Consider the following 15,769-nt stretch of genomic DNA (forward strand, 5'->3'; position numbering starts at 1 on the left):
CGGGCCGTCTTCAAGGGCAGCCCCACGTAGAGAGCGTTGCAGTAGTCAAGGCGGGATGTGACCAAAGCGTGTACCACCGTGGCCAAGTCAGACTTCCCAAGATACGGGCGCAGCTGGCGCACGAGCCTAAGCTGTGCAAATGCTCCCCTGGTCACCGCTGAAACCTGAGGCTCCAGGCTCAGCGATGAGTCCAGGGTCACACCCAAGCTGCGAACCTGCGCCTTCAAGGGGAGTGCGACCCCGTCCAGCACAGGCTGTAACCCTATACCCTGTTCGGCCTTGCGACTGACCAGGAGTACCTCTGTCTTGTCTGGATTTAATTTCAGTTTGTTCGCCCTCATCCAGACCGTTACAGCGGCCAGGCACCGGTTCAGGACTTCGACGGCCTCCTTAGTAGCAGGTGGGAAGGAGTGACAGAGTTGGACATCATCTGCGTACAGGTGACACCGCACCCCGAAACTCCGGATGATCTCACCCAGCGGCTTCATGTAGATGTTAAACAGCAAGGGGGACAAGATGGAACCCTGAGGAACGCCACAGATCAACGGCTGTGGCGCTGAACAGGAGTCCCCCAGCAACACCTTCTGAGTACGACCCTCCAGAAATGACCGGAGCCACTGCAAAGCAGTGCCCCCAAGACCCATCTCTGCAAGGCGCCCCAGAAGAATACCGTGGTCGACGGTATCGAAGGCCGCTGAGAGGTCCAGGAGCACCAACAGGGACACACTCCCCCTGTCTAGCTCCCGGCGCAGATCATCCACTAAGGCGACCAAGACCGTCTCGGTACCATGTCCCGGTCTGAAACCAGACTGCGCCGGATCCAGAATATCCGTGTCTCTCAAGAATACCTGGAGTTGTGAGGCCACCACGCTTTCCATGACTTTGCCCAAGAAGGGAAGATTGGAAACAGGCCGAAAGTTGTCCAATTTAGTGGGGTCGAGTGATGGTTTCTTCAACAGCGGCTTTACAACAGCCTGTTTTAGGCTCGCTGGAATCTTGCCTTCCCGAAGGGAGGCATTAACCACCACCGTTACCCACTCGGCCAATCCCCCTCTGGCCTCTTTCAGAAGCCAGGATGGGCAGGGGTCTAGGATGGACGTGGTGGGTCTCATTCCTCCAAGTATCTTGTCCACATCCTCGGGTTTCACAAACTGAAAAGAATCCAACAAAATCGGACAAGCAGGTGCTTGTGTCACATTCACAGAGACTGCATCTAATGCGGCGTCCAGCCCAGCGCGGATCAAAGCGACTTTGTCTGCAAAGAACCGAGCAAATGCTTCACAGCGTGCTGCCGAGTTGTCAGGGCTCCCACCTGAAGTTGGGGGAGTTAAAAGACCTCTGACAACCCGAAACAACTCCGCCGGACGGTTTTTTGCAGACGCAATAGTGGCCGCAAAGAAAGTTTTCTTTGCTGCTTTTATTGCCGCGGCATATGCCCTTAAAAAGGACACAAACCGTGTTCGGTTTGACTCGCTTGGGTCTGAGCGCCACACGCTCTCTAGAACCCTCTTCTTTCGCTTCATCGCTGCCAGCTCCTCAGTAAACCAAGGGGCTGGTTTAGCTCGGTTACTCGAGAGGGGACGTTCCGGAGCGATCTTGTCAATAGCCCTGGTCATCTCCCCATTCCAGAGAGCAACCAAGGCCTCGACATGATCACCTACCACGGCGGCGGGAAACTCCCCAAGAGCCATCAGGAATCCACTCGGATCCATTAGCCTCCTGGGGCGGACCATCCTAATGGGTCCTCCACCCTTGCGGAGGTTAGGGGGCGCAGTGAGTCTAAATCTAATCAGGAAGTGGTCGGACCATGGCAACGGAGAGCTAGACAACTCCTCCACACCGCCACCTTGCTCCCATCCCTGACAGAATACCAAGTCCAATGTGTGTCCAGCACAGTGGGTGGGGCCAGTTATTCGTTGGGACAGCCCCATGGTTGCCATGGCGGACATGAAGTCCTGAGCCGCACCTGTGAGGGTTGCCTCGGCGTGGATGTTGAAGTCCCCCAGCACAAGGAGCCGTTGGGACTCCACCGCCAGGCTCGAGACCACCCCCGCTAGCTCAGGTAGGGAGACTGTAGTGCAGCGAGGTGGACGGTACACTAGCAGAATCCCTATTCTGTCCCGGTCACCCACCCTCAGGTGGACGCATTCAAAATTTGTGGTCTGCGGGATGGGGCTCCTGGTTAGATGGATGGAATCTCTATAGACTACTGCGACACCGCCTCCCCGTCCTCCGGCTCTTGGTTGGTGTTGCACGGAGAAACCTGGAGGACAAAGCTGGGAGAGGTTTACGCCCCCCGCTTCATCCAACCAGGTCTCCGTGATGCACGCCAGATCTGCCCGCTCCTCCAGGATTAAATCCTGGATCCAAGATGTCTTTCCGTTGACAGACCTGGCGTTCAACAACACCACCTTCAAGCCAGAGGGCCCGCTCACCTGGTTACACCAATTTACCTTCGGAGACCGATTGGGAATAGTTAATTTGGGTAAGCGGTCCGAATTAGGCCGAATTCGAGGTCTCCGTCTCCCGCATCTCCTCCTTCCCACCACGACCTCTATGGGGGCCCCACGGCTAGTGGAACACCTCCCCCCCTCCATGCCGCAGTTCCGAGCCATACAATCCTTTTGTTCTACACTTGTTGTTAGGCTTATGGGTTCTTGCCAGCATCCCTTCTCCCTCTCCTCCCCCCTCCCCACCACATCATCACTCATAGGCTCCAGCACACCACCTCTTCTGCCCCCTCCGCTACAAAAAAACAACAGGAACAGTACACAAATAGGGGCAGAGGACCACATGGGTAGCAGCAATACAGATGGTAATTGATGGTAATTGATGTTCCGATTGCTACAATGGGATAGTTCATAAAGTGCTTAGAATTGAGAGCAGTTCGTCAGTAACGTAATGATCGTAATTAGCTAGCAGCAGCACACATTCATAGAGGCACATTAATAAAGTGCAAGGTCTAAAGGCGCAATTAATAAAGTGCAGATCTCAGTAAAGTGCTGGTCTAAAGTGCTCTAGCTAATGATAATACAGTGCGGCATAGAGGGTCGGGGGGAGGGGCGTAAGTGCTAGTGCAATCTGACAATTGAGGCAGGCGCCTAAGTACTCTATCCTATTTCAGATGGCAAATGACAACGCTGGTTATCCGGAATGGACTGGTTGGAATTATACAACTCCTATTATGGATGGTAGTGATGGTATTTAATTAAATATTGCCATGACCCCAGAGTATCTAGACGGGTTGTAAGCCAGCGGATGGGCTTCCGGAGTTGGTAACTCGGGGGTGGGGCAGCGTAGATAGACAGATAACACTCTTGCTCAGCGAGAAAGCGAGAAAGCCGGCCTACACAAGGGTGGTTCTATACAATGGACAGGCCCCTGTAGGAGTCTCAATGAGGCCTGTCAGCAAAGAGGCCAAGCACACATGTTGGTCAAGGATGGCAAGCTCGCCTCAGGCTGGCAGGTAGGGGCGGACTCGTCCGGCCACGATGACCTCACCGGACGGCTCCTCCAGGATCCAGGCCTCTAAATCGGCAGGGTGGACTCGCCTGATGGTGGGGAACAGCCTCCCGGCCCAGCTGCGGCTCGGCGCCTGCACTGTCTTGCCAGTAGCGGCTGTGGAGGCCGGGGAGTGCCCGGCCTCCCCATCCAGCGACCGGCGATGTGTCGGTGCAGCGGCCCGGCGGCGGCGGCGGTCACGTTCGGCTTCTCCCTCTGCAGCAAGCCGCACCAGGCCTCTTCCCTCAGCCGCCTGCAGAGGCGGTGGTTCGGCGGCGGCGGCGGCGTGATCCGGCTGGGCCAGGCCGCGCCCGGCCTTTCTCCTCGACTGCCGACGGCGGCGGCGGCGTAATCCGGCTGCGCCCGGCCTCTCCCCTCGGCTGCCGGCGGCGGCGTGATCCGGTTGGGCTAGGTTGCACCCGGCCTCTCCCCTCGGCAGCTGGCGGTGGGGTGGCGGTGGGGTGGCGATGGAGCAGTTCGGCGGCGACGTTCCGCCGCGTTCAGCCTTCCCCCTCGGCGGCGACCTGGCGGCGGCAGCAATCCTGCGGCGTCTCGGCCCCTCGGCGGCCGGCGGCAGCGGTGCCCCCGGAAAATGGCGGCGGTCCAGCCGCTCCGGCAACAGTCGCCCCGACAGCGGCGGAGATGGAGATGGGGCCAGCGGCGGCGGCGACAGCGGCGGTTTGTCCGCCAGGCCCGGGATCCAGGCGGCGCCGGCGATGAAAGTGAAGCCGCAGCGCTGAGCGCCGAGCAGGCCGCAGGTAGGCCGGGATAAGATGGCGGCGGGTGTGTCTTCTCCCTCTCCCTTTTTTTCGGCTCTCTGTAGTTCTTTCAGCTCGCCTCCCCTCCGTCGAGGGTCCGGTGCTTGAGCTTCCTCTCACCCCTCGATTTGCGGATGGTGGGCGAGGGGGGGGGCTCAGGATTCACCATAGTGTTACACTGGAGGATCATGAGTAGTTTCTTGGTCTTTGCTGAAGAAACTGCATCCCACAACTATGTGTCGCTATGGCCATACAGTTATGTTGGGTTGTTGTGAGTTTTCCGGGCAGTGTGGCCATGTTCCAGGAGCATTCTCTCCTGACATTTCACCCACATCTATGGCAGGCATCCTTAGACGTTGTGAGGTCTGGTTTGTTGTAGGTTTTTCTGGGCTTATATGGCCATTAGGCTCGGGCAATCCATGGTTCTAAATGGTTCTAAAGTACTTACAAAACTAAAGTTCTGGTGGTGAAAATTTCAGAACTCTAACAAAACATTCAAAATTTAATTACTATTTCATTATTGGTGATTTTAATGACAGAACCAATTAGGAACTGCCATTTATTATGAAATTTTGAGAGTTTTGTTAGAGTTCTGAAATTTTCACCACCAGAACTTTAGTTTTGTAAGTACTTTAGAACCATTTAGAACCATGGATCACCCAAGCCTAATGGCCATGTTCTAGAGGCATTTTCTCCTGACGTTTCACCTGCATCTATGGCAAGCATCCTCAGAGGTAGTGAGGTCTGTTGGAACTAGGAAATTGGGTTTATATATCTGTGGAAAGACCAGGGTGGGACAAAGGACTTTTGTCTGCTGGAGCTAGGTGTGAATGTTTCAACTGACTACCTTGATTGGCATTTGATGGCTTGGAAGTGCCTGGGGGAATCTTTTGTTGAGAGGTGATTTGATGTGCCTGATTGTTTACTCTCTAGGTTCTTGTGGGTTTTTTCGGGCTATATGGCCATGTTCTAGAGGCATTTTCTCCTGACGTTTCGCCTGCATCTATGGCAAGCATCCTCAGAGGTAGTGAGGTCTGTTGGAATTAGGAATGTGGGTTTATATATCTGTGGAATGGCTGGGGTGGGGCAAAGAGCTCTTCTCTGCTGGAGCTAGGTGTGAATGTTTCAACTGACCACCTTCATCAGCATTTGAAGGCCTGGCTGAGCCTGGGGGAATCTTTTGTTGAGAGGTGTTAAGATGTGCCTGGTTGTTTCCTCTCTGCTGTTTTGCTGTTGTAATTTTTGAGTTTTTTTAATACTGGTAGCCAGATTTTGTTCATTTTCATGGTCTCTTCCTTTCTGTTGAAATTGTCCACGTGCTTTGTGGATTTCAATGGCTTCTCTGTGTAGTTAACACCTCTCAACAAAAGATTCCCCCAGGCTCAGCCAGGCCTTCAAATGCTAATGAAGGTGGTCAGTTGAAACATTCACAAACTCTACACGAATCCTTAATATGCCCAAATGTGAACACTGGCGGAGTTTGGGGAAAATAGAATCTAACATTTGGGAGTTGTAGTTGCTGGGATTTATAGTTCATCTACAATCACAGAGCATTCTGAATCCCACCAACGATAGAATTGGGCCAAACCTCCCACACAGAACCCCCATGTGGGCCACAGCAATGCATGGCAGGGGACAGCTAGTCTTCAATAAAAGGATTGTTTTCCTATTCAATGTGTGGTGTTTTTAAAGTCAGAGGGTTATTCCTGTCTTGGAGTGCAACATCAAGTTCGTATGGAAGGAGGTGAGGGATGGGGACAGCCTTATCTCCTTGGGGAGGGCATTCCAGAGGGAGGGGGCCACCACCGAGAAGGCCCTCTCTCTCGTCCACACCAATCGGGCTTGAGACTGAGGTGGGAGTGAGAGGAGGGCCTCCCTGGTGGATCTTAGTGTCCGTGCCGGTGCATAGAGGGAGATGCGATCGCGGAATTGGCGAACCATTTAGGGCTTTATAGGTCATCACCTGCACCTTGAATTTGGCTCAGCAACTTATCAGCAGCCAGTGGAGCTGTTTCAATAGGGAATTGTGAATGAACAATTAGAAAATAGATTATAATATTTATTTATTTATTTATTTATTTATTATTTACTTTGCTTCTGTACCGCAGTTCTCAGCCCGGAGGTGACTCACCGCGGTTCACAACACACAAAAAACAGCAAAAATTCAATGCACTAATATAAAAACAGTTAACGACCTAATCTAATACACAGTTAATACACAATTATTATAATAACCAATCACTAGCGTCTCATCACTAAAAACACGATCCAGATTCGTCATGCATTGTTCCATTCCTATGTCATCACCAATCATTGCACTAATTATTCGAACGCCTGCACAAATAACCAGGTCTTTACTTTTTTGCGGAATACCATTAGAGATGGTGCTAATCTAATGTCTGTAGGAAGGGCATTCCACAGCCGGGGAGCCACCACCGAGAAGGCCCTATCTCTCGTCCAGCCGTGCTTGTGAGGCTGGCGGGATCGAGAGCAGGGTCTCCCCGGAAGATCTCAAAGTCCTGGTGGGTTCATAGGCAGAGATGCGGTCAGATAGGTAGCTTGGGCCGGAACCGTTTAGGGCTTTAAATGTCAACGCCAGCACTTTGAATCGAGCCCGGTAGCAATTGGTAGCAAGTGGAGTTGGCGCAACAGGGGGGTTGTATGCTCCCTGCGTTCCGCTCCTGTTAGAATCATGGCTGCCGAGCGTTGGACTAGTTGAAGCTTCCGAGCCGTCTTCAAAGGCAACCCCACATAGAAAGCGTTGCAGTAGTCTAAACGGGATGTAACCAGAGCGTGGACTACCGTGGCCAAGTCAGACTTCCCAAGGTATGGGCGCAGCTGGCGCACGAGTTTTAACTGTGCAAATTTTAGTGCATTAGTGCATTACGAGTTTTAACTGCCAACAATGTGATGTGGCGGCAAAAAAAGCCAATGGGATTTTGGCCTGCATCAAGAGGAGCATAGTGTCTAGATCTAAGGAAGTAATGCTACACCTCTATTCTGCTTTGGTTAGACCACATTTGGAATATTGTGTCCAATTCTGGGCACCACAATTCAAGAGAGATATTGACAAGCTGGAATGTGTCCAGAGGAGGGCAACTAAAATGATCAAGGGTCTGGAGAACAAGCCCTATGAGGAGCGGCTTAGGGAACTGGGCATGTTTAGCCTGAAGAAGAGAAGGCTGAGAGGAGATATGATAGCCATGTATAAATATGTGAGAGGAAGCCACAGTGAGGACGGATCAAGCTTGTTTTCTGCTTCCTTGGAGACTAGGACGCGGAACAATGGCTTCAAACTACAAGAGAGGAGATTCCATCTGAACATGAGGAAGAACTTCCTGACTGTGAGAGCCGTTCAGCAGTGGAACTCTCTGCCCCGGAGTGTCGTGGAGGCTCCTTCTTTGAAAGCTTTTAAGCAGAGGCTGGATGGCCATCTGTCAGGGGTGATTTGAATGCAATATTCCTGCTTCTTGGCAGAATGGGGTTGGATTGGATGGCCCAGGAGGTTTCTTCCAACTCTTTGATTCTATGATTCTATGAAATGCTCCCCTGGTCACCGCCGAAACCTGGGGTTCCAGGCTCAGCGATGAGTCCAGGGTCACACCCAAGCTGCGAACCTGTGTATTCAGGGGGAGTGTGACCCCATCCAACACAGGTTGTAACCCTATGCCCTGTTCGGCCTTACGACTGACCAGGAGTACCTCTGTCTTGTCTGGATTCAGTTTCAATGTGTTCGCCCTCATCCAGACCGTCACAGCGGCCAAGCACCGGTTCAGGACCTGGACAGCCTCCTTAGTAGCAGGTGGAAAGGAGTGACAGAGTTGGACATCATCCACGTACAGATGACACCGTGCCCCGAAATTCCGGATGATCTCTCCCAGCGGCTTCATGTAGATGTTAAACAACATGGGAGATGTTATTATATGCAATGGATGAAATTAGAATAAGTAGAATCATAGAATCATAGAATCATAGAATCAAAGAGTTGGAAGAGACCTCATGGGCCATCCAGTCCAACCCCATTCTGCCAAGAAGCAGGAATATTGCATTCAAATCACCCCTGACAGATGGCCATCCAGCCTCTGTTTAAAAGATTCCAAAGAAGGAGCCTCCACCACACTCCGGGGCAGAGAGTTCCACTGCTGAACGGCTCTCACAGTCAGGAAGTTCTTCCTCATGTTCAGATGGAATCTCCTCTCCTGTAGTTTGAAGCCATTGTTCCGCGTCCTAGTCTCCAAGGAAGCAGAAAACAAGCTTGCTCCCTCCTCCCTGTGGCTTCCTCTCACATATTTATACATGGCTATCATATCTCCTCTCAGCCTTCTCTTCTTCAGGCTAAACATGCCCAGTTCCCTAAGCCGCTCCTCATAGGGCTTGTTCTCCAGACCCTTGATCATTTTAGTCGCCTTCCTCTGGACACATTCCAGCTTGTCAATATCTCTCTTGAATTGTGGCGCCCAACAGAAGTAATACAACTGTTGGAGCTGTAATTTTATAATGCTCTATGAATGATAAAAAACAGGGACCATTTCCGCGTGGAAGATGCTCATTTCTGCACCAGAAAAAAACACACCCACGAGTATTTTTTCTTTCTCCAAACCACATCAATCATACTTACAAATCATCCATTAAAGAAATGTGCCATTTCCAAGGGGGGAAAAAAGAGTTACATTATTCATTCTTCTTGATGAGAGTGACATTTGTGAAAGTTTACCTTCCCGACAATCACAGTTGCCTGCACTTAAGTCGAGGGGGGGGGGGGGGTGTTTAAATGTGCATTTTATTCAAATCGGTACTGTATTTTTATCTTTGCTCTGTGTTTTTGAATACATGTATTTTATATGGTCCTTTGTTTTGCTTATGCATGTGAACTATGCTTTTAATTATAGTTTTCATTGTTAGTTACACTGAGAAAAATTAGAGTATAAATACTACTACTACTACTAGTAGTAGTATTACTACTACTACTTATAATCATCATCATCATCATCATCATCATCATCATCATAGAATCATAGAATCAAAGAGTTGGAAGAGACCTCCTGGGCCATCATCCAGTCCAATTCCATTCTGCCAAGAAGCAGGAATATTGCATTCAAAGCACCCCTGACAGATGGCCATCCAGCCTCTGCTTAAAAGCTTCCAAAGAAGGAGACTCCACCTCACTCCGGGGCAGAGAGTTCCACTGCTGAACGGCTCTCACAGTCAGGAAGTTCTTCCTCGTGTTCAGATGGAATCTCCTCTCTTGTAGTTTTAAGGCATTGTTCCACGTCCTAATCTCCAAGGAAGCAGAAAACAGGCTTGCTCCCTCCTCCCTGTGGCTTCCTCTCACATATTTATACATGGCTATCATATCTCCTCTCAGCCTTCTCTTCTTCAGGCTAAACATGCCCAGCTCCTTAAGCCACTCCTCATAGGGCTTGTTCTCCAGACCCTTGATCATTTTAGTCGCTTTCCTCTGGACACATTCCAGCTTGTCAATATCTCTCTTGAATTGTGGTGCCCAGAATTGGACACAATATTCCAGGTGTGGTCTAACCAAAGCAGAATAGAGCATGGGGAGCATGACTTCCCTGGATCTAGACACTAGGCTCCTCTTGATCCAGGCCAAAATCCCATTGGCTTTTTTTGCCGCCACATCACATTCCTGGCTCATGTTTAACTTGTTGTCCACGAGGACTCCAAGATCTTTTTCACACGTACTGCTCTCCAGCCAGGCCTCGTCCCCCATTCTGTATCTTTGCATTTCGTTTTTCCTGCCAAAGTGGAGTATCTTGCATTTGTCCCTGTTGAACTTCATTTTGTTAGTTTTGGCCCATCTCTCTAATCTGTCAAGATCTAATCTGTCAAGTCCTAGACACTTGGGAAGTGTGTGATGTGTCCAACATGTGATCCAATTCAGCAGCCAGCAGAGTGTCTGCTGTGGACTCATCTTGTTGTGTTTCAAATAATAATAATAATAATAATAATAATTAATAATAATAATAATTAATAATAGTAATAATGTAATCCACTCAAGCCATGAGGAGAGGTGGGTAACTGATGATGATGATGATGATGATGATGATGATATCTTCTTCTCCTTTAGCATACTTTCCCAGTGACATTCAGCTACGTGAAGAAGGAATGGGATCCCAAAAGAGGCTTTCTCATCACTTCGCCCTCCTTTGAATTCTTCAGCACCATGCTCCAGTGCGTGGCCACCGTCAATGGGAAGACGTACACCACCTATTACCTCCCACAGAAAGTGGGTGAGTGGCATCTGGAAAAACAATTCTGCTCAAGAATGGCACTCTGCAAATAATATTTCCCTCCCGTCTCCAAATTTCTGGCTTCGGGACGCTGAGATTGCCCACAATTACATTTGGTGATTCATAGGTTTGACTTTGTGCATTTGATTATTCTTAGATTTGATTAAATCATTCTCTCTGTGTCATAAGTACCTTTTTAAACATTAGAATTTCAGAAAATTGAAATCGCCATGACTTTTTGAAGATTTTATGATCTTTGGAAAGGCATGACCTTGTTATAAGTCACAACCTTTTGAGAAATGATGCCATAAACTAGGTTCTTGTGGGTTTTTTCGGGCTATAGGGCCATGTTCTAGAGGCATTTCTCCTGACGTTTCGCCTGCATCTATGGCAAGTATCCTCAGAGGTTGTGAGGTTTGTTGGAATTAGGAAAATGGGTTTATATATCTTTTCCTACTTCCAACAGACCTCACACTACCTCTGAGGATGCTTGCCATAGATACAGGTGAAACGTCAGGAGAAAATGCCTCTAGAACATGGCCATATAGCCCGGAAAAACCTACAACAACCCAGTGATTGCAGCCATGAAAGCCTTCGACAATACAAAAGAGAGTTAGGTTCTTGTGGGTTTTTTTGGGCTATAGGGCCATGTTCTAGAGGCAGTTCTCCTGACGTTTCGCCTGCATCTATGACAAGCATCCTCAGAGGTAGTGAGGTCTGTTGGAATTAGAACAGTGGGTTTATATATCTGTGGAATGGCTGGGGTGGGGCAAAGAGCTCTTCTCTGCTGGAGCTAGGTGTGAATGTTTCAGCTGACCACCTTCATTAGCATTTGATGGCTTGGCTGAGCCTGGGAAAATCTTTTGTTGAGAGGTGTTAAGATGTGCCTGATTGTTTCCTCTCTGCTGTTTTGCTGTTGTAATTTTAGAGTTTTTTAATACTGGTAGCCAGATTTTGTTCATTTTCATGGTCTCTTCCTTTTTGTTGAAATTGTCCACATGCTTGTGGATTTTCCCAGGCTCAGCCAGGCCTTCAAATGCTAATGAAGGTGGTCAGTTGAAACATTCACACCTAGCTCCAGCAGAGAAGACCTCTTTGCCCCACCCCAGCCATTCCACAGATATATAAACCCACTGTCCTAATTCCAACAGACCTCACTACCTCTGAGGATTGCTTACCATAGATGCAGGCGAAACGTCAGGAGAGAATGCCTCTAAAACATGGCCATATAGCCCGAAAAAACCCACAAGAACCTAGTGATTCCAGCCATGAAAGCCTTCGACAATACATTGATGCCATAAACGTTTGGGAAAATGACATTCATGCAAGGCAATTAGGTTTCTCAGATGTTAAACTGATGTCTTTGAACTGCTAGGAACAAAGATATGCCAGTGCACAAAACACACATATTTATTCAGCAGAGTTTCAGAAAAGTTCATCTTAGTTGCCCAAAAACATCTACTCTTCCTTAAAACATGTTGGTTTACTATAATGTTCTCAAGAGACAAAAATAAATAAACTTTTTTAAAAGTAACATAGTTAGTTTACTCACAAACTTCATGTATTCAGCATACAGGTACTTTGCATATCAATCCAGTTTCAGATAGGATTTGAAGTAGTCTCTGTGTAGATAACACAGGGTGTATCTATCTAAAACAGTGTTGCTCAACCTAGGGGTCGGGACCCTGAGGAGGGTCATGAGAGGGCTTTCAGAGGAGTCACCAAAGACCATCAGAGGGGTCACCAAAGACCACATATTTTTGATGGTCTTAGGAACCCCTTTGGCAGAGAAGGCTGAAGATCTCTCTGCCTGTCCTTCTCTTCCTTTCTGGAAACAGAGGGCGAATCCTCCTACCAAAAACCCTCCTCCTGCTCCCTGGATGTAGGTGAACTACAACTCCAAAACTCAACGTCAATGCCCACCAAACTTTTTTCATACAATTTCATTCAAACCACATATCATATCTTCATCACATCTAGGATTTTCTTGGTCTTCCAGTTAATTCCCACCAGTTGTTGACCATTGAGTCACACTGAAGACCTAGCAATCCTCCTTCTCTCATCTCTAGGTTCTCCAGTTGAATTCTTTGGTCAACTCCCACCCGATGTTGGCCGTAGACTCATGTTGAAGGACCTAGAGTTTCTTAGAGAGAACACATTTCTATCTCTAGATCCTCTAGTACAATTCTGTGGACAGCTCCCACCAGATGTTGACCATGGAAATATGCTGAAGGACCTACATTTCCTAGATATTATTATTATTATTATTATTATTATTATTATTATTTGAATCACAACAAGATGAGTCCACAGCAGATACTATGCTGGCTGCTGAATTGGATCACACGTCGGACACTTCCCAAGTGTCTAGGATGGTGTGATGTATCGGCAAATAATGCGTGAAGATCCCATTAAGGTGGCTTTCTGTAGGCGGCAGATGGTAATTTTGTCAATTCCAATTGTTTTTAAGTGCAGGCCAAGGTCTTTAAGCACTGCACCCAATGTGCCGATCACCATTGGGACCACCTTTACTGGTTTGTAGATGTCCTCTAATCCCTCATCCACTCCATCTTGCTGAGGTTGAAGATGACTTTCTTTTTGTGAGAAGACCGAGGCAAAGAAGGCATTAAGTAGTTCTGCCTTTTTCCTATCATCCCCTGTCAGCATTGCCCCCATCTTCTCCTCAAAGAGACCCTATCGCCTCCTTGTTTTTCCTTTTTCTACTGACATAAGAAAAGAAGCCCTTTTTATTGTTTTTAATGTCCCTGGCAAGCCTGAGCTCGTTTTGTGCTTTAGCCTTGTGGACCTTTTCCCTACAGGTGTTGGCTATTTGTTTGAATTCTTCTTTGGTGATTTCTCCCTTTTTCCATTTCTTGTGCATGTCTCTTTTGTGTTTTAGCACAGTTAGAAGTTCTTTGGACATCCATTCTGGCTTCTTTGCACTTGTCCTATTTTTTTCTCTTTGTTGGCACAGTTTGCAATTGTGCCTTGAGTATTTCACTCTTGAGAAATTCTCATCCATCTGTAACTCCCTTGTCTTTTAGTATCTGTGTCCACAGAATGTTGCTCAGTGTTTCCTTCATTTTTTGGAAATTGGCTCTCCTAAAGTCCAAAATGCGGGTTTGACTTGTTTTAGTTTCGGCCTTCCTTTGTTTCGGCCCTCCCTCTTTCTTCCTTTTTTCTGAACTGTCATTTATTTTTTCGTCATTTAGCTTTTTGGGGGCTTTTTAAGTCCCTTCTGCTATGTTTTTCAGTGTTTTTATGAGTGAAGGACATACATAGGGTTGTTAGGTGTCTTGTGTCCAAATTTGGGGTCAATTCCCCCAGTGGTTTTTGAGTTCTGTTAATCCCACAAACGAATATTACATTTTTATTTATATAGATTATTATTGTACCTCGCTTTATTTCCTCAAATGGTAGCATGAGCACAAATAGACAAAACACCTTTCTAGTTATCTCTAAATTCTGCAGAGTGATTCTGTGGTCAACTTCCACCAGTCATTGGCCACAGAGTCAAGTTGAAGGGTCTAGAAAACACCTTTCTAGAAATCTCGACCTCCAGTATCATTCTGTAGGTCTTTATCATTATTCAGAGTCTTGACCATGGATAGTTTTATTTCTTTCAGAGAATGACATCTGGAACCTGACTCTGACAGCAACCCCTGAGAAGCTTCTCATAGGAGACACCCTTCACTTGGAGTGCAAAGCCAAGACGAAGTACAACGGCCGGATCCCAATTGTATGGACAGACCCTGGAAGCAGCGTGAGTAGCTTGAATTCTTTAGTCTTTTGTCTGCTGCAAGCTTGGAGATTGTCATTGCCAAGTGCCATGGACTCAGATCTCCAGACGTCTCCTGAATCAGATTCATGTCAGGAAAGCAATAATTTCTGAGCTATGTATTGTCAAAGGCTGGAGTCACTAGGTTGTTGTAGGTTTTTTGGGCTGTATGGCCACGTTCTAGAACAGGGGTCCTCAAACGAAGGCCCTCACTCAAGGTCCACCTAAATCTGAAACGACTCACAACATCAACAACAACCCTATCTCATCAGCCAAAAGCAGGCCCACACTTCCCAATGAAATACTAATAAGTTTATATTGGTTAAAATTATTCTTCATTTTAATTATTGTATTTTAAGTGTCTTCACGCTACAAATAAGATATGTGCAGTGTGCATAGGAATTCATTCATGTTTTTTTTTTTCAAATTATAATCCAGCCCTCCAACAGTTTGAGGGACTGTGATCTGGCCCTCTGTTTAAAAAGTTTGAGGACCCCTGTTCTAGAACATGGGCATACAGCCCAAAAAACCTACAACAACCCAATTTCTGCGCTGTCTTTCAGGTGTTCCCTCCGCTCCTCCTCTCCTTTCCTCCTCTCCTTTCCTCCTCTCCTTTCCTCCTCTCCTTTCCTCCTCTCCTTCCTTCCTTCCTTCCTTCCCGCCCTCCTTCCCTCCTTCTTTCCTTCCTTCTCTGTGTTGTGTGTGTATGTGTTACCTCCTCCTCCTCCCCTTCTTTCCTTCCTTCCTTCCTTCCTTCCTTCCTTCCTTCCTTCATTCATTCATTCATTCCTTCTGTGTGTTGGGTGTGCCATGTGTTATCTCCTTCTCCTCTCCTTCTTTCTGTCCTTCCTTCCTTCTGCATGTTGTGAGTGCCATGTGCTATGTCCTCCTTTCCTACTTTCTGTCCTTCCTTCCTTCCTTCCTTCCTTCCTTCCTTCCTTCCTTCCTTCCTTCCTTCCTTCCTTCCTTCTGCATATTGTGAGTGCCATGTGCTATGTCCTCCTTTCCTACTTTCTGTTCTTCCTTCCTTCCTTCCTTCCTTCCTTCCTTCCTTCCTTCCTTCCTTCTGCATGTTGTGAGTGCCATGTGCTATGTCCTCTTTTCCTACTTTCTGTCCTTCCTTCCTTCTTTCCGTCCTTCCTTCCTTCCTTCTCTGTGTTGTGTGTTCTGTTATCTCCTTCTTCTCTCCTTCTTTCTGTCCCTTCCTTCCTTCCTTCTCTGTGTTGTGTGTGCCATGTGTGATCTCCTTCTCCTCTCCTTTCTGTCCTTCCTTCCTTCCTTCCTTCCTTCCTTCCTTCCTTCCTTCCTTCCTTCCTTCCTTCTGCATGTTGTGAGTGCCATGTGCTATGTCCTCTTTTCCTACTTTCTGTCCTTCCTTCCTTCTTTCCGTCCTTCCTTCCTTCCTTCTCTGTGTTGTGTGTTCTGTTATCTCCTTCTTCTCTCCTTCTTTCTGTCCCTTCCTTCCTTCCTTCTCTGTGTTG

At 47.9% G+C, this 15,769-nt stretch overlaps 1 protein-coding gene across 2 annotated transcripts in view; it reads left to right on the forward strand.

Annotated features, from left to right (window-relative positions):
• Positions 1-15,769, forward strand: part of LOC132763093 (vascular endothelial growth factor receptor kdr-like) — a 290,667-nt gene that overhangs the window by 105,403 nt on the left and 169,495 nt on the right. For both annotated transcript variants that reach the window (XM_067471671.1, XM_067471670.1), the window contains exons 5-6: positions 10,348-10,510; positions 14,137-14,273. In XM_067471671.1, the coding sequence (XP_067327772.1) occupies positions 10,348-10,510; positions 14,137-14,273 (300 nt within the window). The remainder of the gene's footprint in view (positions 1-10,347; positions 10,511-14,136; positions 14,274-15,769) is intronic.

This window comes from Anolis sagrei, chromosome 10 (assembly GCF_037176765.1).
Source record: "Anolis sagrei isolate rAnoSag1 chromosome 10, rAnoSag1.mat, whole genome shotgun sequence".
Lineage (NCBI taxonomy): Eukaryota > Metazoa > Chordata > Lepidosauria > Squamata > Dactyloidae > Anolis > Anolis sagrei.